Below are 24697 nucleotides of genomic sequence, written 5' to 3'. Positions count from 1 at the left end.
AACTCTATATGTGAGTTATAAAGAAATGGTGCAGAAGTCATATTTCATTCAAACGGAAATTGCAATTTTAAGTGACACATGTAGGTTGCAGTTACTTAGGGAGTCACATTTCCTCATTAAACAACAAAATATCCTGTCTTTTTGTACATCTACAAATATATTCTGAAATTCATGGGATTCTTAGTTTATCAGGTCAGTTATCAGTTGTCCCAAATGTTAATACTCCTGGATTAGTTAAAGATGTGCACTGTGGACTGAAACTTGACTTGAAAACATAGTGAAAGAAAAAAATTCAAATGGACAAAAAGGTTTTAGGAGTGAAGATGTTTCGCTGCTCATCCAAGCCACTTCTTCAGTTCTGGTCAGAAGTGGCTTGGATGAGCAGCAAAATGTCTTCACACATAAAACCTTTGTGTCCAGTTGACAGATTTGATTTATTTTACTATGGATCATACCTGGATGACTGAGGGATTACACAGACATCTTGGCCAAGACCATAGTGGACAGCAAAGTCTCTCTCCACCTCTGTCATATTTTTACTTTAACTTTAAGATACAGAGACGAATGTGTTGTCAAGTTCAACCATCTATGCAAAAAGTAATCATCCAAATATTTACCAATTACAAACATGCCATCAATCACATCCTGAAAATCAACTTTTTCTATTGTGCCTCTGCCTGACAGATACAGATGTACAGGTACTCTCAAGTAGCTCTTGTGAACATCATTTTTCTTGCATTTCTCCCGCTGTGCAATCAGTGCTCTGCAGGAAGCTCAGAATAGCATCCAATTTCCCCTACTTCCTTTTGTTTACTGTGGAAGGGACCTAACATGAAGCGCATCTGTAGTGGAGCCAGGGCAGACAGTAGACTTTCCCTAACCCCTCCGACTGTGTCTAAGTGCTCAGCGGGACCCTGCAGTGGATTGATTACACCAGTGATCAGTCCTACGAGATAATGTCCCTCCCTTAATCATGCATTGTGCCGGCGCTCCGTACAAGGATAAGATTATCATCAGCAGCTTCATCACTGTCTCATTGGGAACGCCGTGCCTAATTGGACCAACTCCTTTAACTCCAGACGACTTACCACTCTGTCCTTTAGCTCACAAACACTTAGCTTGTTTGGGTTTTCACAGCAGAACTATTAATTATATTTGTAAGGATAACAAAAAGTAAATTAGAGAATGTTTAGGATTAATTATCAGAGGTGAAGTAGCCAAAATTAGTAGTGGTACTCGGTCCAAGAAATTACAGGAAAAAGCAGGTGTAATTGTAAGTATAACTGTCTGGACATGACATCTGATTTATAATTTCAAGTTAATGCAAATGGTAGGATAAAACATAATGATGAGCTAAATCTGACAATCACAAAAATATAAAAAAGTAAATCATCTTTTTGACGGAGCAGTGCAAGAAACGGTTCAAATAGTTTTATATGGTCACTATAAAGATATTTGAAAAAAATATATATATTAAACTTCGAGCAAACTACCTGATCCACTCGGCCCTCTGTGAACCAAAATTGAATAGTTCCAAAAAGAAAGATCTTCATTCTTTGCTCAGGCGGCCTTTTCTTTTCAAACCATCAGACAGTGGAATCAGCTTCCAGACAGTCTGAAACAATCTGTAGATCTAAATAATTTTACTAGATAATCAAGTGTGTCCACATCAGTCTAGTTCATTTGAACTGTTCTGTACTGTAAAACTGTGCACATAATGGTTTTTAATATTTTTGTGTCAATGAAACATAATGTATTGGAAATGGTGACATTTTATTGCATTTTACTGCTAACGTTAATGATGAACTGTTAGTCTTATAATATAACTGTAATGAAATGTATGTTTCAATGTGTGTTCACCTGCCCAGGGACTGCAGAATGAAAGTAGCAGTAGCTAAATCTGGTACAAATCATCTTTTCTTTAGTAAGATGAATAAATTTGTACATGGTCTGTGACAAATAAAGAATAAAAAAATAAATATTTGTCACTTACTCAAATGAGAGTACTGTTAAATAAATGTCAAATATATTACTCAAGTAAAAATACAGCATCTTGGAAATGCACAATTTATTTTAAAATGTACTCAAAAATACAGTTTACAGTAACTGAATATCCACATCTGATAATACACTATTTCATTTCCACTGTCATTTTTTTGCCAACCAAAGCCAGTCTGTGACAGTGGTGGTGGAAGAGGCACATGTTTCATATTTTAATTCAAAGCAAATTAAAGACTAATATGCAAATATGTAAATTATTCAAAAAAACAATGTATCTTTGTTTCACTCTAGATGAGAAAAGAAATTAATTGTTCCCAAAATCAAAACAGCCTGTTCCACATCAAATTTCAAAAGGATTCCATGCTGCTATTGTCTCAGGAGCATGTTGACCATTGATTGACCATTACCATTACCCTGCGTGACTTCTTAAAATGACCCTTTAACAAATGAAAGAGGTGGCAGTATGCAGTGTGAAGTGGAGATCCCCATGGTGCTGAGTACAGCCGTCTGCTCCAGAGTCAATAACCCACATTTATTCACACGGCACCTGAGACGGCTGGGTTTTATAAGCATGACACTCCATCCAATACACTATACCTTCCAGACATACCACGCTGTTTGGCTTTTGCTGAAACATTTTCATGGATAAATTAAGATTCAAAGATGAGTTGGTTGCACAGGAAGCTGCATTCAGAGTTCAGTGCACCATGCCTCAGGCTAGCATCCGTAATCCACTTCTTTTGTTCTCTTTGACATTGGCAGAATTGACCAGACTTGCTTGGTGTTAGTCGACAAGGTATTGCGCCGCTCTCATGTCAAGCCCTTTGCGATGGTAGACATTTGTAAAAAGCAAGGTCTTTATTTGCCTCATAAAAGAACTGCAGCCTCAGGCAAAATACACAACGGAATTGTGTGGGTTACATTTCTATTAGGACTCCACAGTGAATTGCTAATGTATCTTTTTTGTGATGACTGGAACAAAAAATGTGGCAACACTTTATAATAAGTTCACTATTTACAATCTTAATAAAGCATGAACAAAGGCTGTATTCATAATAAACAAATCCTTTATTAAGAGTAATTCAGGCTGAACTAGGCACTGCGTAAGGGCTTAAGGTAAGAATTTTTTGAGTAAATGTCATGTCAGATGTCAACACATGTCAGAACATTCAAAGCAAAGCAATAACATCTCCATGAGAAAGAAAGGTGGCGGACGCTTCTCCAAAAAGTTCCATGGTTTACTTTTAAAATGCAACAACTAAAATATGAAAAAGTATAATAATTGAGCTATGGCAGTTATGTTGTATCTCGACCTGCGTGTAACACAGCGACAATGGTAAACATAATAATGTGACAACAACGCTGCTTCACAAGCCCATCTCTGCTGTGAATAATGGCTCTAATAAAGGATTATTCACACTTACTCCTGAGAGAATCTGAAGACCACAACAGCAATCAGCCTCACTCATTATTATTCAGAAGTGGGTTTATTCAAAAACACAGACTGTACAACACCGCACCGAGTCACTATTGTTTAACAAACCAAACAAGACCGAATGTAATCATGGTTATATTTGAATTAGACAGGATTCTAGTGAGGATATGCAGACGGTGTATAGGGACACTGTAATGTATTCTGGCATCTAGACAGGTCTGTACCAGGTCAGGAGAGGAGGACATGAGGGGCATAGACACAAGTGACAGCTGCTCTGCCAGAACTACCCACAGTGGGAAGCATCAAGAAAAAGAAAAAAGACAAGTATGAAAAGAAGACAGAAAAATAAAACTTGGGTTCAGGGTTAACTTTAACATGTAAACGGGAAATCACACCAGTCTGGCAGTGTTTGCGGTTATAATAAATCGTACTGCCTCTGTGGATTTTTCCTCTCCAATACCACGACAGACACAGTGCAAACACAAATTAGTTGAAATGGTTTACCTCATACATAAGCCCTTCAAACAGTGTCCTTGTTTGGGATGTAGTTGCTTATTTGTGTAATTCAGAACTAAATATAACTTCTTTTACTTTTGTTTCGCTTGTTAAAATATGCATTTTTTGACACTAATTGGTCTAATTGGTTAATCAAGCCTGTCAAATCACATCAGGAATCGGGAGACAGGATACAGTCTTTGTTAAGTATTGTAAAAGTGTGTGTCGTCTTGGCTGGCCAGACACGATCGATCCACCAACCTTAAGGTAATTGGACAACAGTAAATACCTGAACTGCTGATGTAAATGGTTGTCTCCCATGGTTATTGTTGGTTAAATGGTTCAAGGTTGCATCATTAACCTCCAGTTTCTCGTTCACCCCCTACTGTCTGTTTGGCTCTCTCCTTCTGCCATAACCAGATGTATAATTGCAACTAAAGGGCTTCCAAGATCAGGTTCAACAACACTGAAGTTATTAGTATTTCTTTATCCCAAAGAATGGAGAGCCAGGCACACACAGACCAGAGAAACCCTCCTTTGTCTGCTGTACAAACACTAGTCTAGATTCTAGCGAGCAATTGGGGTCATTTATATCTCGGCAGGCACTTGGCAAAGACAGTCTCTCCATGTGGATCTTCTGTAACACCAGAACCAGACCAAATGCTTCCCACAACGGCAGACAGAGAGGGGGCCGAGGGCATCTGCTCAACATTTACCTAGTGTTTTATAATTAGTTCGGAGCAACTGCTTGGGAGCGAAGCGTCTGTTCCACTGTGATTTGGACTACAATTCTCGGACTGGGAGCAAGCAGGACCGGCTGTATGGGCAGACAATTAGTGGCTGTAATAAAATATGAACCATATTGTGAGTGGAAATGAAGAAATCTAGGTTCAAGACACACAGATAAGTGGCGGTGTAGAAGTTGGTCATGACAAATGCTAATTGGTCCCAAGCAGCAGAGGAGCAACCTGTTAAAGCGCGAGCTAACATCTGGCACTCGGAGCTCCTCGCACTTTGTTTCACACGTGTAATTTTCTGCCAGTGTTGGTACAAGAGGAGAGCAGCTGAGGGAGAGTCAGTCTGAAGCATGTGGTGAGCTGGGTCAAACTGTAGATGTGCAAGTAGCTAATTAAATAATCACACAGTAAATGGACATAATTTCAGCAACATAATTGTATGGAAATCGCTACAGTGGCTAGGGATGGGCATTTAATTGGTTAGCCTCTGTAAGTCTCTGAGTAAGTGACAAAGGGATTTAATCTGTCACAATGAAGTGTAAACTTTTGTGAGAAGCAGATTACTTTATTTGGACTTTACTAGAATCGTGATATTGATCTGAAATCATGACCTGGCTCCAAGAAAACAGTGATAAGATTTTTTGCCATATTGCCCACTGAGCTGAGCTGTTGAGGGTTGAAAAAGTATCTTCTATGGTTAATTATTGGTTCATTCTGCTATTTATTTGTTGCAGCTCATGTCTTTTAATGATTCTGTATATTTAAATGTTTGTTTACTGGCATAATCTTGCTTTATTGTTATTGTGTCAGTGGCATATAGTAGTAGTATTATCGTTTATTGCAGTATATCTCTGTTGCTATATTGCTGTAAGCCTGTCACAATAACACATTTTGAAGAGCGATATATTGCCATAGTTTTATCATTTAAGAGCGAGGTACAGAGCAACCACCAAGAATAAGATCCAACAGCAGGATGTGATGACCAAAAATAAATCCACAGAGACAGGCAGATGCCTCCATCAAGCCTTGGATCTTTTGGCAATAAAAACTGAAAAATTAATATGTTTATGCCATACTGTGGAACATTCAGACAAAGTAATAACAACCGTGGCAGCGTCCATCACCAACCAGGTGATGGACCAGAAATCTTACATAGTGCAGCTTTAATAACAGATAATACTCATGAGGATGGAAGGTTGCATTGTTGAGGGGTAGTGGCTGCAGGAGATAAAACAAATGATTGTCAATTCTCCCCATATCTGACGTGTCATTTGGCTTTGTGTCACCTGTTTGACTTTATGGAGATCAAGACAAGTTGCAATTCCATGTTGAGGAAGATTAAGGGCAAACCAATACTATTTCCATGGAGACAAAAGTTACATAGTACTGTTAAGATTTTAAAAGTAAATGAACATAAATATTACCAGTGATGCAAAAATGTATTTAGTTACAGAATACTGAATACGCAAATGAAAATGTACATTGTAACATATTCTGTTACATGGTCCAATCATAGTACTGATTTCTGAATAGTTAGAACACTTTCGCATGGAGTTGCATTATACTATCATGTTAAAAAACCATCCATCCATTATCCGGGGCCGGGTCGCAGGGGCAGCAGTCTAAGCAGGGACACCCAGATTGCCCTCACCTCAGATACGTGTCAAGTTTCTCGGTGTTCCTAGGCCAGCCAAGAGACATAGTTCCTTCAGTGTTCCTGGGTCTCCCAGCACCTACCCAGAGAGGCGTCCAGGAGGCATCCAGAACAGATGCCTGAGCCACTTCAGCTGGCTCCTCTCGACGTGGAGGAGTCTCTACTCCGAGGTCCTGCCATGTGCTATCTACCTATCTCTAAGAGAGCACCCAGCCACCCTGCGGAGGAAATTCATTTCAACCGAGATCTTGTCCTTTCAGTTATTACACAACGCTCATGGCCATTCGCGAGGGTAGCAACGTAGATTGACCAGTGACTTGAGAGCTTTGCCTTTTCGAATCAGCTCCTTTTTACCACAACATGCAGTTGAGTGTAAAGTGGCTGGAATAAGAATCAGCTTATGGCCTCAACAAATCTGAGGCCATGATTCTCAACTGGTAAAAGGTGGCTTGCCCTCTCCAGGTGGGTGGAGAGTCCCTGCCTGAAGTGGAGGAGTTCAAGTATCTCAGGGTCTTGTTCATGAGTGAGGGAAGGATGAGGCATGGCACTGGCAGGTGTTGTGGTTGTGGTGTTAAAAAACATGACATATAATTTTAAACTATTTTATTTTGTTGGACTGTTTGTTATGCATTAATGTATGACGAAAAATCACACATGCCTGCACTGCAAGACCTGTGTTTTATTTTTTTCTCACTAAAATCATGCAGTTCAAAGCCAAAATAGCACAATGAAGTACCGTCATATAGTTCTTTGATTTTAGGAAAGTAATTGTATTCTGAATACCACCAATGAAAGACTAACAGAATACAGTTACTCAAAATTTGTATTCTGAATCAGTCTTTTTGATACATGTATTCAGTTATTTCCCAACATTGACTATTACATTTTAAAAACTGTACAATACCGGCAGCTCTTCAACTTGAGGCCTATTTTGACAGAAGAAGACATGTGGTGTGTGCTGCGTTCACCTGGGGCTATCACAGCTCCTCTGTCGACAAAGAGACAGAGCTAGAGGATAGAGAATCTCCCCTCAATAATGTGCCTGCCAAATTCATTCTTTAACAAAATAAAAAATAGAAGCGGGAATACATTTTCCCCAAGCAACCAGGATATTCCAGTCCTCTGTGCGTTTCCTGAAATACAACCTTCCCTAGAGCTAGATACGCTGTCTCAGTGTGCAAACAGCATCACATGTACTTGCATAACCTTCCCCTGTGGACCGTGTATAAGCTCGGAAGCACAATTGCTATTCCCCTATGAATAGGAGCCCCCAGGTAAAAGAATGGAGCTGACCCCGTCCTGCAACTCCCTTTGTGTTTTAAAACATACTCCACTATTGATTAATTCCATCCAAATGCACTGTCTAAAAACAGACATCCCTTTATTGATTGGTCCTCCCTTAGGCGCTGACAGCTACAAGGAAAACACAAATCAACTTCACTTGCTCGTCTCATCTGCACAAAATAATGCGGTATTTTTAAAGACATTTCAAGCCCTTTTATGTGGCTGTCTAGACTAAGTTCCAAATTATTATGCAAATTGTGTTTAAGTGTCATAAAGGGTTTTTTTTGTTGTTTTTTTTCCAATGAAATGGATGGTATTGTGTCTCAGGGCTCTTTGGGTCAGTGAAATCAATCTCAGACACCTGTGACAATTAGTTTGCCAGGTAAGTCCAATTAAAGGAAAAACTACTTAAAAAGGACGTTCAATAACATTTGAATTGTACTCTAAAGGTTGTTGACTTGTAAATTATGACTGCTATTTATATTGACAATGTGGCAAAATCTGAGAAAAATATAATTTGCAAAATAGTTTTGAATGCAGTGTATACTGCATGTAAATCAAACTCTACAGGGATGGTATTTGTTGGAGACTTGGTGTCGCTTTTTGTGTGATGACAGAAGCACCGCCCCTTTCACATTGGACAAGTGTTGGAAAGAAAACAGCACGATTGATGACACTCTGGGGTGGTGACGTGCCGTTGACACTAATGGACTGGCATTTGGCACTCCCAGGACACTACCCAGACTGCACTGCTCTCACAAGCCCGCAGCACAGGCGGGCTGACGGACAGGGTCGTCCTCAAACACACCGTGTGCACTTACACTGTGGTGGGAGAAGGCACTTGAGAAGAGGCACTGGGTGAGATTAGGCTCTTCATATTCAAGTGCATGGTAATATACTCCTCTGGTTGTCTGCTAGCCATTTCAATTTAGAGGATTCAGAGTCCAAAGCCGGCATTAATGAGCAGTTGACCTTGGAACCATATGAAGTTTCACAAGCTCTCACACTTGACATCATTTTACATGAATTGGTGAAATATGACCCATTAATAACTAAATGAAGCATAGCTGGTGCAGTATTTTCAACAGAAATAGACTTAGACTGATGTGTAAAAAGGTGAATGAGTAAAATTACTACTTTTTAAAATATGATTTTATAGCGCAGTATAATACTGTTAGGGCTCAGCGAGATGGTGATGATGTAATTGTGATCTCATCCCTGTCACAATCTGCTATTCTGGTCATATTGTAATTCACTACATCTCTATTTAATGGAGCTGTTTTTCGTCTTTTCATATTAGTTAGCCTCTGAGTCTAGTCTTGGTTAGTGACAGCAGGATTTAACCAATGACAATGAAGTGTGACCTTCCAGAAGGTGTAGATGAATTTATTTACCTCTTAATAGCAAATAGGAATGGAAAAATGCAAAGTATAGATGGATCGTGATAAAATCTAAATTGTGAGCTGACTCAAAAATGGTGATAATTTTTTGCCATATCTCTCACCCTCTAAGTGCCGATTCCAAATGGTAACATTGTTTAGAAGTTTTCCATCAGATGAAAAACATAGCAGTACTGACAAACATATTAAAACTACTACAATCACCAAATTAACCATCACCACACCAAACACACTTGCTATACTCTAAAAAGTTAGTAAAGAATAAGTTTCTCCGTGGATTTTGACTTCAAATCGAAATATTCCTCGTTGTGAGTAGCAACACATTTTCCAGAGTAGTGTCAGTAAAAACAGCTAAACTGTGTTGCCTGAGCTGCATATGGCAGGTGGCCCTCCTGAGTGTCAGTGTGAGGCTGTGTGGGAGGTGTGGGGCTGACTGCACAGCTGAGGGGAAGAACGCTCCCAGAGCTTAGGCTTCCTACTGTGATCCTGTGCTATCTGCGCTTTCACTGCATCTCCATCTAATGCTTTATGTGAACAATTACCGAACACATCCCAAGTAAACATCCTATAATGACAGCAAAACAATTAAAGTGGTTGTACCCAGTTTTCACAACAAAATGTGTCATGCTCCAGTACAGAGATATATTGTAAAAGCAACTCTTGGGGTAAATATCTGACTTAGGTGTATTGTCTACATCTAATTATAAGGTGTTTTTGTTTTGTGCGAGAATCAGGAAATCGTTAGTTGTTGTTAGCATTACTGTGATGGCAAAACTCACCTCTGGCCTCAGAAAGTAAGTAAGTAACTGCAGTGTATAGTTAGGGTGCTAATACGTAAGGTAATCACGGAATAACTTTGGGCTGCAGCAAAGCATTTCAAACAAACCTCATCTGTTTTTCACGTTTTTAAAGGCAATAGAAGTACGGTACAGCGCCTTTACCTCTTGGTTCTGAAAATGGTAAGCTATTAGGGATTTAAATAGACTTTACAATCCAATTAAATTACATTAACGCTGGAGTGTCAACAAAAGCGCCCCAGCAGTGATGAGGCATTGATTTGATTGTGTTTTTCTAAAGCTATTGTTGTGCTCTCATTGTGAATGCAGCTCATTAAAAGCAGGGCCTTTGTAAGTGTGTCAGTGTGTCAGTGTCACAGCAAAGGCACAGACCACAGGCTGGACCGCAGCATAAACACCACTGCCAATACTGAACAATGGACTGTGCTGTGTGTAGTCCCTGGTTGTTTGGTAGAGATAATATAATCCAATGAAAAACAGGAAACCGTCGCAGTGTTGTTTATAAGGTTTTAGCTTAAGACGATGGTTAAACTTCATCTTTAGTTGCAAATAATAAGGGTGTAATTCATTAGATAATAGCATGCCATCTACTCAAAAAAAAAAAAAAAAAAAAAAAGACTTAGTTTATCAGTTCATATTTCAGTCTTTGACGTTGATGCTCTTGGAGTTGTTTATAAAGTGTAATCTGAACAGAATCCTACTTTTTAAACATATATTCCAAATCTAGTAGCAGTACTTAGATGATACTGTATAAAGGTCTTTTGGCTCTGTTTTGCATTTAATCACCCCATTATCAATTAATCAAAGATATCCAAATGAGACCATACTCTCTTTGTAATGGGTAAAAAAAAAAAAAATTAAAAGAATCAGAATAAAAACTTGCAGGGCCTACATAAAGTCCACCATAGATTATATCCATTCAAGATGCCATCTTGAATAGGAAACAACACTATCAGCTTTTGTTTACAGCAAGAGATGTACATTAATTTAGGAGGCACTGGCCCGGCACAGCTGTCAGACTCACCCGGCTGATTTAAGAAAAAATTGCATGAGTTCCTTTTCCAGGGCAATATTTAATGGTGTGGTATCTCAGTTTTGACGCACATTTATAAAGGTCCTTATCACTCTGGTCATAGCGAATGGACAAGGTTGGAGGCGTGTCGCATTACAGTCACAGCTCCCTTATCTCGCCTGCAGCAGGGGGCGCTCTCTGACCTGTGCAGTGACACTCACCTCCCCAAGGGTCTGAGTGTCACCCATCCATCCGAGGAGCACCCATCCCCCGCTCCACACCACCAGACAGACCTATCCCAGATACAGAGTCATTCTTCTACACAAAGGCAAACTCTGACCGTAGCACCTTCAAAGGATTCCTGTAGTATACAACCAAAGCTATAGAAGAAAGAATTGGTAAAATATTACAAAGCCAGACGGAATACAGAGAGACCAGAACAAGAACCTGAGGCTTTTGTCATATGTTTTTATCGGCTATAGATCACAGCACAGCCTCTGCCCTGGCACCGGCCCATTTTTCCAAATGTCAGCAGCGATGTAAGAACTGATATCTCAGGGCGAGCAGCAGCCGAACCCAGAACACACTGTGGAGTGTAGATAAGGGAAAGATTGTGTATTCCTCTGCTCACTGTAGTCGAAGTTTTAAATGTATAGGATGCACACAAAGATTACAAAACTAACATTAACTACATTCATGAAAGTAAATATGACTGTACATATCACTTATTATATATAAACTATTCTAGGAAACACTTTGGCCAAGGAATAACTGTCCACTATTTGGCAGCTCATTTAAACAAGAAAAACAACTCAAAATTTTTGGTCAAATGATTGGATTTTAACTCAAAGCAAAACCAGTAGCTGCTCTCAGTGGCAGCTCCTATTGGTAATTAGTGCTATTCAAGCAGAAGTGTTTATAGCTGAAGACCCCTTGTTTCTTGCAGAATCCAGAGCTCCCTAATTGGAAGCAGGGAAGATGTTGTGTTGTTTTTTTTTTTTTTTGAATAGTAATAAATTAATGAGGGCCCTTCTGTCTGCTTAAACACAGATAATCAACTCTGAGGCACCCGGGGTCTTGCACACAGCCTCTCACGAGCTCCACAGCTCTTTGTTTCCTCCATTGTTTGTAGTGGAAAACACAAGCTGTCCAGTCTGCTCAGTGAAACACAAACATCCCACTTAAACACTCAATACACGTAAATATTATGCATAGGACTCAATTCATTTGCTCCGATAAGCCTTGTTTCAATGGGTTCACGTTGGAGCGGATCGATACAGTTTGTAGTGAATTGAATACTGGCCCATTTGAAGGGTCCAAGCTGCCCTTAGCCTTAGCAAAACAACACAAGTAAAAACACAAGTGCATGTGGCATAGACATGGAAGTATTTTCATGTTTACTCTAGCGTTCCACCTCATGATTAAAAAACATAATTCGGATACAGTTCAGATTTTAAATTATCGAGAAAACATTTGTTATATTTGTCTGCCCTGGGATCTAGAGCCCTGCACAGAGCATGGAAACTGATTCCAGCATTCAAAACACTGAGCCAAACAGCCAGTCAAAACATGGCTACAGCAGAGTTTCGACAACAGTCCAGGTTCCATGCCCAGACAATAGGGTGGACAGGGTAAGACAGAGCCAATAATTGTATACCATGAAGAATATCTTATTGTCTCACATATTTATGGAAAAAACGTGCATTCCTAGCTCGAATCAAATTGATCTGCACACTAGTAGGTAAACGATTTTCTGTAGGGTCCTCTCCACGTTGGAAAAACCTGTGTATCACAATTAATATAAAGGAAACAAAATAATATACACTTGTCCTTTATAGGCAATTCGATATAAGATAAAAGAGTAGGATCTCCAAGCACACACAACTAGTGAGTCATATGATACTGACATTAATTCATTAGAGAGATGCTGTGCTTCACTGGAGATCGGCATTAAGATAGTCAGCCGTGTAGTTCAATCTCTCCATTGCCCTTTAAACCTGATTGATGCTGCCACGTTTTGATCCCAATGTGAATATAAAACAAGAACTGGGTGTTACTCACGAATGACGGCACGGTTATGTCATCTGCCAAACAAGAGGGAAACCCAGGGCGACTCTTACCCTAATGGATTAATGAAGCAATCGATATAAAAAAGAACCTATGCCCTTGATACATAAGACTTTGTACAATTGCTCTTTCGAAACACGCACAACACAAGATAACCCAGCCGTGCAGAGATCCTTGTCGGAAATACTTTAAATCCTGCAACCAGCTACAAGAAGATGTCTGACATCCGGTGGAGACGAGGAGGAATTTGTTTTCTGATAAAAAGCTATATGTCATGGTGTGCACTTTGGTGGTAAGAGAAATGCTACAGAAAGAAGTCCACGAGGGACACAAAGCTGCTTTTGAAGAGGTGCATTGGCTCAGAGAGGAGACAAGAGGAGTTTAGGGGTTTTTGATGTGTGTCTGAAAAGGTCGAGCAGGTTGTTATTGAGATAAGAAACAGACAAAAGGAAAAGGTCAATTTATCAAGTTCATTTAGCACCTTTGCAGTGGGATGTTGATGTGAACTAACAGGTCGTTATGGTGGTAGTTGTTTATATGCATAAATGATTATCCAATTAAACCGATTTTAAGGTGCACTATGTAACTTTTTTGCCACACGCTTGTCTCCATTGAAATATTTTTGCTTGCTATTAATGCTTCTCAGTGTAACAGTTATTTAAATACAGTTTGTTTGTTTTTTTAATTAAGGCCTACTCAAAAATACCTTGAGTAATATGTATTCTTACTGAATGGATGAATGAAGCCATCAGACTGAAGCGTGAACTCTAGGAAATACCACATAAACAATTTAACTAAGTGCAGTGTCTGTAGTTTTGCACAATACTGATATGGAAATGCCTTGCCAAAACAGCACTTGTACCAATAGCTTTTTCCTAAACAAACACTTAAGCTTCCCCAATCTGGTGTAGAGAAGCAGACAGCATGTGTGTGTGCGATCCATGCCAAATGAGACTGTGAAATCCACAATTATACAGTCAGTGAGGGTCCACGGTTATGCAACACACTGCAGTCTTCCATCAAAACAACGTGGGGAATATAGCCGAAGACAGGGGCTATACAATGTGGAGGTAAATACGGCTTCTTTGTAAACAGCCTAAATGGGAATAGATCATCTCAGCATATTTGCGTCTCAATTCGGACTCTAGGGAACGGGGAGAGACAGCGGCAGAGAGCACAGACGTCCATTTGTGTTGTAATCAAACATGGTTCTGTTGACAGATCCGGCATCTGGTTAGGAGCTATACAGCACAGAAATTGATGATGGGGAAAAGGGGGGACCGCCTGAGCAAAAGAAATGGTTCCTTTTACAAGAAATAAAATGGATTTGTGTTTGGATTTGTGTTTGGATTTGTGTGTCCCATATGTTTGTTTGGGAATGCCGCAGACAAATTAGTACTTTTATTGTCAAAGCGAGTGCAGGGAGCCAGAGCAATATTTCAGGCTAATATTTCCGCTGGACACAAGATCAATCAAGCACTATACGCCTGTTCACTGCCCCCACCCAATTCTGTGGCTTCTATCAATTTTAATGGCTGAGGGACAGCCTTCAAAAACTATAATGGGACAGAAAGATGGATGGGAGTGTTTGGAGGTAACTGCCTGCAGATAGAGCAGGAGATGTGGTGCAGTTAAATACATGGGATCAACAGCTACGTCAGTTTAAATTGGTATAAGGGATAACAATTGAGGAATATGGTATTGTTTTGAATTGATTGGGCACTTTAAACAATTCAACATGAAAACTGAAACATGAAGTTTTATGTTATATACAGCGGCAGAAAGTGGCTTTGGGACCTAGGTGCCCACATTTATATAACTATCCATAAGATATAACTATCCATAGGCCTATAGATGCTGAAGGAACCATATACAACCATATACAACCTCTGAGCCCATGTGCTCACCTGCAGAGGTGCACCCGCTTTAATGCATGTAGAGCATGCATTGGTAACTACTATACAACTATAATGGACACATTTTCTCATTAGGCTATAATCCAAGATGCGGCACATAGACCGTATGACGACACCAGCACTTCGCTCACCGCTGCTGTCTTCACCAGGCGAGTACTTTAACATGTTGGCTACATGTTGCTGTCCAATGTGTAATAGAACCATGGAAGTATAAATCCATGAATCCTATGGTTCATTCATTCTGTGTTCAGTGAGGTCCGAGTGTCAGTAAATCCTTGACTAGTAGCCTGGTTGTTTTAGATGCTCTTCTGAATGTTTCAAAACAACTAACTTAGGGAATACGCAAACTGCTTCTCTTTGAAAAATAATTCCATTATTTGTCCACAAAGAAAGTCCAAATGACAGCGTACTCTATATTTTTCTTTCAAACTCCGTCAAATAGAAACCGACTAAGCTAGCGCTAGTCGCTCAGACAAACAACAATCTGGAGCCAACTGGTGGCCTGTGCAGTGATGACACGAGTGTGCCAGGCCCAGCGCAGAGCAAACAGCTGGCCTGGGCGGGACTAAGCCAACGCAGCAGTGCTGGTGTTTGCCTGTCAATCAACTGCAAAGGGACTGTCTGATTGGCCAGTTTTAACGCTAGGGCCAGCAGCTTGCAGACAAAAGGAAAGAGAGGGCATTTCTGAACATGCAGTCACCGTAATAACACCAAATCTAATAGGATACTCGTATTTATGTTATGTTTGAGAGAATTTTAGATCTAAATAACTAAATTGTGATTTAATTGATGTAATAAAATCATAAGTTTTACATTTTTTTGCTGAAATGTCAGTACCAGCAGCAAAGGCCCCGCTGGCCCTGACGGCACACCAGTGGTTATATTTTAGCAACAACTGCATCTACAACTGCAGATCTAATGAGACACAATGCGAATGCATTTAAAACACTTTCACAATTTACGAAGTACAAATCATATAGTGAATATAAAAAGATTGATGTTTAGACTGCGCAATATCATTTATGCTATACTATTAACATATTATTACACTTTACACTGCTGATAAAAGCTGGTAGTTTAATATGATGCAGCAATATAGTCAAATATCTCCAAAGGCTGTCAGGAGTCCAGCACCAGTCCTCCCTAATGTGATTTAATGAGCAAGTAATATATGGCCCTTAATAATAGCTTCATTGGTTAGTTGATTGGTGAGAGACTTGAGCTTTTGTCTACACTTATTGCCAGTCAATTCATGCTGAAGGGCTACAAGATAAGCTGCTTTTTATTGATTTTAAATACTCTTTATGTTTCAGTTAAATGCTCCCACGATGGTGTTACATTTGAACATGTGATCACAACCGTCAGTGCATGTTGCAGTAATAGATTTGTTGCTAGCTGGTCAATATGGTTAAACTATTTTTACACTCACTCAAAGTTTTAGTGATTCTTGCTTGTTTGAGTAATCTTTATTCTCCTGCATCCAACACACCCTTGTTTCAAAAATTCTCATTCCTTTACCCCCCATTTGCTCTCTCATACATGCTGCCTGTTCTGTATGATCTCCGGTGATTCACTACGATGAACTATAGCTATCCGTTGGAGGGACAGTACATATGGTTGGGCCCATGATCTTGATGTGATGTTTACTATACATTTATATATGTTCTTTAAACTATGATTTGCCATTTATTTGGAGTAACGTGAAAAGTTTTTTTTATGCATAATCCCATATTTTCCACATATTTTTCAGGCAGATGTTTCCCTGTTGGGTGACTTTAATGTTGTACTTTCTGTGCAAGCTGTATTTCACCCTTCAGTGACTCTGTAAACTTGAGCCTAACACCAGTCTTGCTTTGTGGACTTGGCGATCCGTGCAGCTGGTAAAGACAGCCAGCGCTTTCTTCAGATGGCCGGTCTCTGGTGTTAGCTGTTCAAGCTTCAAATGAATGAGTGCATTTCCATTACACACACACACGGGCTCCATGTGTGTGGAGCAGAGAGGCAACTGGTCTATGTCCCCTCTGCTTCTGGAGTCCACGGGTTTTACTTGAGCCAGAGGGAAATCACCAAGCAGCAGATCACACAGGAAACAACTTCCATAGAACGAAATACACTGTGGTTTGCATCTTCGACTTATCAAACCTTCGGCCAGGTAACTTTTGTGGCTTTTAGTTCAACTTTTTTGCTGGGGTATTTGCAAAAAACAAATGTTAGTTTGATAGGTTTATTACTTACAGCATGTGCTGTGGTAAAGGACAAGATTTTTGTTGAAGAAACAAGCCTTGTAGAGACCAGAAAGTTATTACCATTTAATTTTCAAATTGCTGTTTCACCAAGATCAAACCAAAAATGTCTTCAATGCCTTAAAACAAAAAAAAAACAAAAACAAAAACAAAACAAAAAAAAAAACACTAAACATAGGGCTGCAAGATTAATCACAATTAAACTAAAATTCAAAAATTGAAGTCAACCACATGACTGCATTTTTTGAAGTACCATTATTTCCTCCACAAATAAAATATTCTGCAAACATATTCTTAGAGGTAATTTTCATATTAGTTTGCCAGTTCATAATAGACTCTTTTTGTACGTGTTTTGGACATGTTGTGAAACTTTGACAAATGTGAACTTTGTTCAGAATCCTATTATCCTATTAACATAAATCCCAAATGAAATCACAATCGCAACACATGTCAGAAAAGTTTTTAACCAAATAGTTCAACCATATGAACCACTCTACAGCTTGACTTTTACAACAAGAATAAGTTAAAAAGAACTCAATATTTTTTAAAATAAATTATTAGTATCCAAGAATTGTACCTTGCAATCATGGTAAGCCTCACTGTTACAAACTATATTGCACCATACGGCTGGCCTCTTGAACCTATCACACATAAATGCATGAAATTTGTGGTGAAATGACCAAAATGTTCACCAACTGTTTTTGTTTTCAGAGTCGGGATGTGCGGACATGACTGTGCTTTGGGTGCTCCTCTCATTCATATGCATCAGGAGCTTATCAGGGACCGCTGTGCCTCATTGCACTGGGAAGAAACTGCTTTGCATTTATTTCTCCAATGCTCAATTCCACTGAAAAGTTATGAAACTGACTGCCATTTTGAAAACTTTCTGCAAAAAAGGTAAAAGCAAGGATACAGAAAAATCATCTTGGAAATTCAATTACGAGCACTTACTACGAATCCTTGACATTCACGCTCTTGGGAGTCCTTTTGTTTTGATTTGCTAAAGAGGCGACTGTCAAAATCAAATGCATTTTATCAATGCATGGTCACACCCGCAGACAGCATCTGACTTGTAGCATCCGGAGTTGTACTGTGTTCATCAACATCTGCTGTGCTGCTAATTAGCCACAAAAAGACACACATCGCTGAGCTGTGGCGGCGCAAACAAGTGGCACCACAGGGTACAGTATGAGAATGACAAACTCAAGACAATCAATGACTATTGAACGGGATTAAAACACAAGATGGGTTAAGTCTACAAAGTTCTTTAAATCTTAGTATTTAGTATATTGGAAATCTGTTGTTAGATGCTTGGCTCTAAGTATGTATGGGACGTCAGATACACATTTTCTCACAAGGAAGATAACCCATCTCTCAACAAAAATGAAAGATGGATTATGATGAGGGTCAACCATTTACATCACAATCCTCAGACCTAAACACAGAAAGCTGTAAGGCTCATAAGACTATGCTAACAGGAGCTACATGATTCACCTTTACACCTCAGGGGAATTCAATGTGTGTTAGTTTCAGAGTAGTTAGCCTTCCATGTTTAAAGGCATGAAGTGACTTAAATCAAACAGAAAACACACACCAATATCTTTGAAGATGTGCTAATGCAAGGAGCAGCAACTTCAAAAAAAAATCTAAACTGCATAGCACGCTCAGATGGTCAATGTCCAAAACATTTTTTATTTTGAGATTACGTTTCATCCAATCTTTTTTTTTCTTTCTTTTTGAGCGCAGTACACAAGGCAGTAAGACAGATTTCAAGAAGCTATTTGGAGATTTTATATATTATATATATATATATATATATATACACACATACATACAGAGAGAGAGAGAGAGAGAGAGAGAGAGAGATGCCTATGCACTACAACTACTCCATGTCCTGGGCTGGCTGTGTCCTTACATGCCAAATTGGTGTAAAAACACATCTATGAAAACATGTCCAAGTCCATAGAAATGTAATCAGAAATGTGCAATGAGAAGAACTTCAAAGATTAGATTCCAGTTCAGACAAGAAAGCTACAGACTATATAAAGCATGGGTCTATAGCGGAGATAGTGAGAGGTGAGCACATCTCCATGCATCTCCGAGGTGAGAACAGGCAGTGCCCGCTCCTCATAAATCTCCCATAGTGCCGGGGTCAGGCCCAAGCTGAGCGTGTCAAAACAGTCTGTAACAGTGTGTTGGTGTGAAGGAAAGAGGAAAAGACGTCTGATAACTCACCACTAAGACAGAGACCAGCCAGCTGTCCGGACACAACTGCCACAAACCAGTCCAACTGCATCTTTTTAAACATAGCATCCCCTTCCAATTATAGTGTTCTATTTGATCCTTTTGTCGAGTTACTCTTTTGTTCCTAAATACTTTCTGGATGCGTTTAACAATATTTTGTAGTTTGTTTTTTCTGAAGTTTATAAGAGTAAAAACCCACTGCCCAATTCCATTGTTTTCTATGCACTTTCAAGGTGTTGGATGTCACATTACACGTGAAGAATTTGAATCATATGGCAACACATAGGCACACTGTGTGATGGTGCACACGATTGGACGTGGCTATGACCAAAAATTGGTTTCTGTAATTGTACCGGTTAGGCTTGAGCTACATGCTAGTAGTGTTTCTGTGCTTCCGTGCCACAAAAAACAACAACACTGAGAGCAGAGCATGACAGATGAGAAGTCGCAGAAGAAAAATAAAACAAGATGTTGCTGGTAGTGATAGTGTAGGACTATGAATCCTGCAGCCGTCATCACGTTCTTGTGGCCACCAGACAAAGCCACACTCTGTAGCTGCAGGGAGAGTTCAGTTACATGTATAGGACCATTCTTTCTCACAGTATGTACGTGTATTCCAGAACAGATGCTGTTGAGGTCTAGCTCAGTGACACTCAAACTTTTCGCCAAGAAACACTACCTAGAAACACATATGCTATACACCATTGCTACATTAGTTCCAACCAGGGCTAACACGAAGGAGGACAAAAATGGACAAAATGGACTTAAAACTAACCAAACATTAGAGATACATATACCATAATATGAGAAGTACTGGTTTAGATAGTCAGAGGACTTTAAATTATTTGTCTTGGAGAATCTTCGACAGCAATTATGGGGTGGGGATCATTTGGGACATTAGCCAGTTAATTATACAGACTCATTCTGATTCTTCTCATATTAATCATTTAAACTTTATTTCAGTACCAGGAAGACCAACTATGAACTACTCTCATAATAATACAATTTCAAACTTGATTTCAATCCTAAAGAATTGGCTTGTAATCAACCTGTTCTATTTCTATTTCGATACCACAATCATGATTTAAAAACACAAAAATTCGCACAATCTTTATGTTACCATGTGGTCTTTTACTAGTTCAAGCTCAAGACCATTTCAAAAATATTCAGCAAAGTTAAAATGTTATCCTGTTTAATGTGTCTAGTTTCTATATTAGTTTGAGTTTAAATTAGTCTCAGATTTCTACACGTTTACAGAAAGCAAACAAACTGGATAAAAGCGCTCTTTAAAACTACTCCTTCTTACGGTCAATACATCCACCTCCCTCTCCATCTCACATGACCCCTAACTCCTAACTGCTCTCTTAGCTTGCTAGCCTCTTTCTAACCACTGTATTTTAATAACCCCCCTATTCCCACTCGTGTCCTTATCCCTCCACGCTCCATCTCCTCCGCACGGCCCTCCCACTGCTCGCCTCTGTCCATGGTGCTGATGCTGCAGCCTGCTCACAGCTCCAGTGGGTGGACACAGGGACTACGAGAGCTTTTGTCAAATTTCAGTGCGCCCCCGAGACTAGCCCCCCTCGGTGTACTGATCCCACTGTTAAACCCATAGCAGGACTTAAGTACGTCTTAACAATTCATGCAGAGAGAGTAAAAAAGCAAAGGTAAGAGCAATAGGCAGCACTATTTTTATCACCCCTTTGAGAGTGTAAAGGCAGCACGTTTATGCTTTTGTTTCTTGTTATAATCGTAGCTGGAAAACGACAGGACACTGCCAGGCTTGTCGAGATATATACTAAATTGACTTCAAATAATGATGGAAGTCATTTTTGAAAGTCTATTAACTTTTATTAACAAAAGGGTTGAATAACTAAGTTTCATGAGCCATAACTTGTTTAATTCTGCTATTTATTGATTGCTGCTCATGTCATTTTTGGGGGTACTAGTCTGCTATAGGGTTATTGTGTTATCTTTTACCCTTTTTACAGCTGTAACTTGATTAAATTGAAGAAGATCTGGGTCTGCTACATTAGTGTCTCCATGGTGATGTTAATGGGTTGTACAGAATGTTCTGCACTGACATAAATTTATTTGTCTCCATGGAGAAAAATAAGTGACACCAAATGATCGTCATGTTACAGGTCAGATCTGTGATGAGACATCCCCACTCACGCTAAGAATGTTTGTTTTTTTTTGTGTGTTTTTTTTTGTTAGGCACCTGTAATTGGGGGAAAAAAAGCAAGACATGTTGACATCTCCATGGTGACAAGCAAGTCGCAGATCCTACACCAGAAAAAGTTGTATAGTGCATCTTTAACATCTGAGAATGTAAACAAAATATGGTCTGATATGATTTTTACTTTCAGAATTTTCCTTTAACTACTCAGTTGAAAATAAGCCGGTCACAATAACAAATTTTGAAGTAAGATATATTGTTACTGAGATATACCGTGATAAACGATAACAACGAAACTACTTTATGCCACTGATACAAGACAAGGCAAGTTTATTTGTATAGCACAATTTGTACACAAAGTAATTCAAAGTGCTTTACAAAAAAGTATAAAAAGTATCATAATGTGTCACATAAATAACAAAATGAAGCACTAATTAACCACAGAAGCCACATATTCAACCCTCCACAGCTCAAATCTTATAAAAAAAATACCCCAAATCTCCCCAATTTTGCAAAGAAACTGTACACGATACATTTTCAGCCCCCAAAAATATCGTCCCACCTTTCATATACTGAACGATAAGTCGATATAGTCATTATCGTGACAGGTCTAGTTGAAAGCCCAACCCGAAACAGGCACTGGTTAACCCGGGTCTTGTTTTCTGCCCCCAATGCCTCTGATCTGTCTCCTCACAAGGGTAAAGTAGAGACATTTCACGTCTAATGAATGCACGGGACGCTTGTATAAAACAGTTAATGAGGCTGTGAGCAGAGCAGCGTGAAGTGTAGGCAGGACCCAGTGCAGCGGGGAAACACTTGACTTCCAGGAGACTTACGGTTATTATGCTGTCATAAGGAGAAGGCTGATGTGTGGAGCGGGGCACGACCAATGAACAGGAGGCTCACTATGTTTGTTTTTCCAATATAGTTTCACCATAACGGCTTAATGCGTTTATAATAAATAAGCAGGCAATTTGTGATGAGCTCCAATATTGCGTTAGGAATTTGATGCATATTTTGACATAAAAAGATTAATTTCATTTGAGGGAAAATCGACAGTACTCAGTTGGTTGAGTGTTTGTGATTCACTGACTGACACGTTGGCGGTTCAATTCCAACTCCCAAAGATGAATGCTGTCATGCTCTTGAGCAAAGCACTTAATACACCTCTTCCCTGGTGTCTGTGTGAATGGTGAGTGGTTCCTTGATGTAAAGTGCTTTGAGTGGCTTCAAGGTGGAAAAGTGCTATATAAAAATGTGAGCTTTTACCATTTACCAAATCTAAAACTTAAAGGATGCTAGACGCAACTTTTCTTGTCTCCATGGATACGTTAATGCTTTTTCTTTAAGAACATTCCACAGTATGGTATTAAATGTATCCATCTTTATGAAGACAAGCAAATGATGCCACCAAATGAAGTTATAGGTCAGATCTGTGGAGAGACAACTTCGCTCACAGTAAGAATGCATGTTTTTCAAGGTATTTTGAGCAGTAAAAACACTCGTAATTGATTAAAATGAGCTGCCTTACTGTGGAACATCCCAAGCAAAGCAATAAAATCTTAATGTAGACAAGCAACTGAAGGAAATCTAGCAGAAATGTTACATAGTCCACCTTTAATTTCAACTAAACTGAAAAAACAAAAAAAAACAAAACTCTGACAGTGTAAAACGGTTGACAAAAGTGTCAATTCATAGATCCTTATCAGTGCAAAAATAGTGTCAAAACTAGACACTTTTTAAAACAAGAATCGATAAATAGGACAAAGCCGGATCCTTCCTGAATAGTTTTCTAATGGCACGATCAATATGAGAACTACTGAACCACGAGGCAATATTACTATAATTTTGTATTAAAAATCACAGTTTATTCAGTGTCGCATCAATTCTCAAGCATTTTCCCTGGTAACAGCATTTTAAGTTGGAAATTTTAGTATCTAGTCTAGTCTACATCAGATTGTTTCTCGCACTCTCACAGATGCTATTACACTTGAATATCGCATAACTGATCAATATTGTGCTCCTCTGGGTGTGAGATTTAAGGGGGAAAAAACAAAGAAACACACCTGGGGACTGTTATAAATGAGCACTAAATATAACAGAGCTCAGGTGTGGGGTGGAAGCCCATAAAAAGTTGCCCTCTCAGCATAGCCTCCTGCAGATGAATGGGTTCTTCACATTAGCTCTACACAAAACTATCCATTACTCACAGGTTACACACCAGCGAGCAGTGAAAAGCTCCCATGTTATCCTGCCATTTGAATAACCCCCATTGTCATTTCTTTTGGCAACACAGCAGCGATTCGCGAAAGTGTCATACCAAATGCCATCTCAGAAAATACCTGACTTCCCATTTATTTCCCTACATTAGGACTGTTTAAAGTGCAGAAAATCTAAGCAAACAAGTATTGAAAGTAAATATTAATTTGAGCCGATATAGATAAAATAAAAAAAAAATCAAACAGGACAAAATTTGACAGTTTTAAAATGATCTTGCGCATGAACAAATACAAGACCACATGTTACCACCAGCCAGCTTAATCCTAAAGAACCATTCCCCATTAATAGGTCTGTCCTCCGTGCTGCCACTCACCTGTGCGATCTCATACAGCAGCTTGTAGTGTTCCTCGCGCTTCTGTAAAGTGCACAGATTGCAGCCCATTATAGTCGCTGTGGAAACGTCCAAATCTCCCCGAGTCTTCACCCTCCACTGTGGTTCTCATCGGTCACTCCTCCTCTGCCAGCATGTCCCCATTCATTTATACAGAAGGATTTAACGTTTAGAGTAAGATGAGGGGAGAGAGAGAGAGGAAGAGTATGTGAAGGTCGTGAGCAGCAGCACCAGTCTATCCCCGCTCTCCTCCGTGCTCCGTCTTTTTCACACACGCTGGAGTTGTGGTTCGCTCTCGTGTGCAGGGACACTCCCCCTTTCTGCCACAGTGAAGGCACATGACTACACCGGGAGCTCCTGAATAATGGTAAGGAAGAGTGATCGCATATTCATGAGGTGGGATGGGCAGGAGGTGGAGTCAGTGAGAGAGAGAAAGGGAGAGAGAAAGAAAGAGGGAAAGCGTTGGATTCTTGTTACATAGTGTACTAGCAGTGAGCAGTGGTGCACAACCAGTGTGTTGCATCTTTAAGGTTTAGATCTCATTAAAATAATTATTAATTGAAAATATAATGATTCATTTTAATTGCAAATGAGAGTGTTATTAGTGTGTCTCATATGTTAA

At 39.5% G+C, this 24697-nt stretch overlaps 1 protein-coding gene across 1 annotated transcript in view; it reads right to left on the bottom strand.

Annotated features, from left to right (window-relative positions):
• The window catches only part of LOC117372064 (PDZ domain-containing RING finger protein 4-like), a 63773-nt gene extending 39414 nt beyond the window's left edge, over positions 1–24359 (bottom strand). Inside the window, exon 1 of the mRNA XM_055222378.1 lies at positions 24058–24359. Coding sequence (XP_055078353.1) covers positions 24058–24126 — 69 coding nt within the window. The 5' untranslated portion in view covers positions 24127–24359. The remainder of the gene's footprint in view (positions 1–24057) is intronic.
• Positions 24360–24697: the final 338 nt, after the last annotated feature.

The sequence above is a fragment of the Periophthalmus magnuspinnatus genome, chromosome 6, assembly GCF_009829125.3.
Source record: "Periophthalmus magnuspinnatus isolate fPerMag1 chromosome 6, fPerMag1.2.pri, whole genome shotgun sequence".
Classification (NCBI taxonomy): domain Eukaryota; kingdom Metazoa; phylum Chordata; class Actinopteri; order Gobiiformes; family Gobiidae; genus Periophthalmus; species Periophthalmus magnuspinnatus.
Note: the sequence above shows the minus strand (reverse complement) of the source record. Positions and strands in the feature narration are given on the sequence as shown.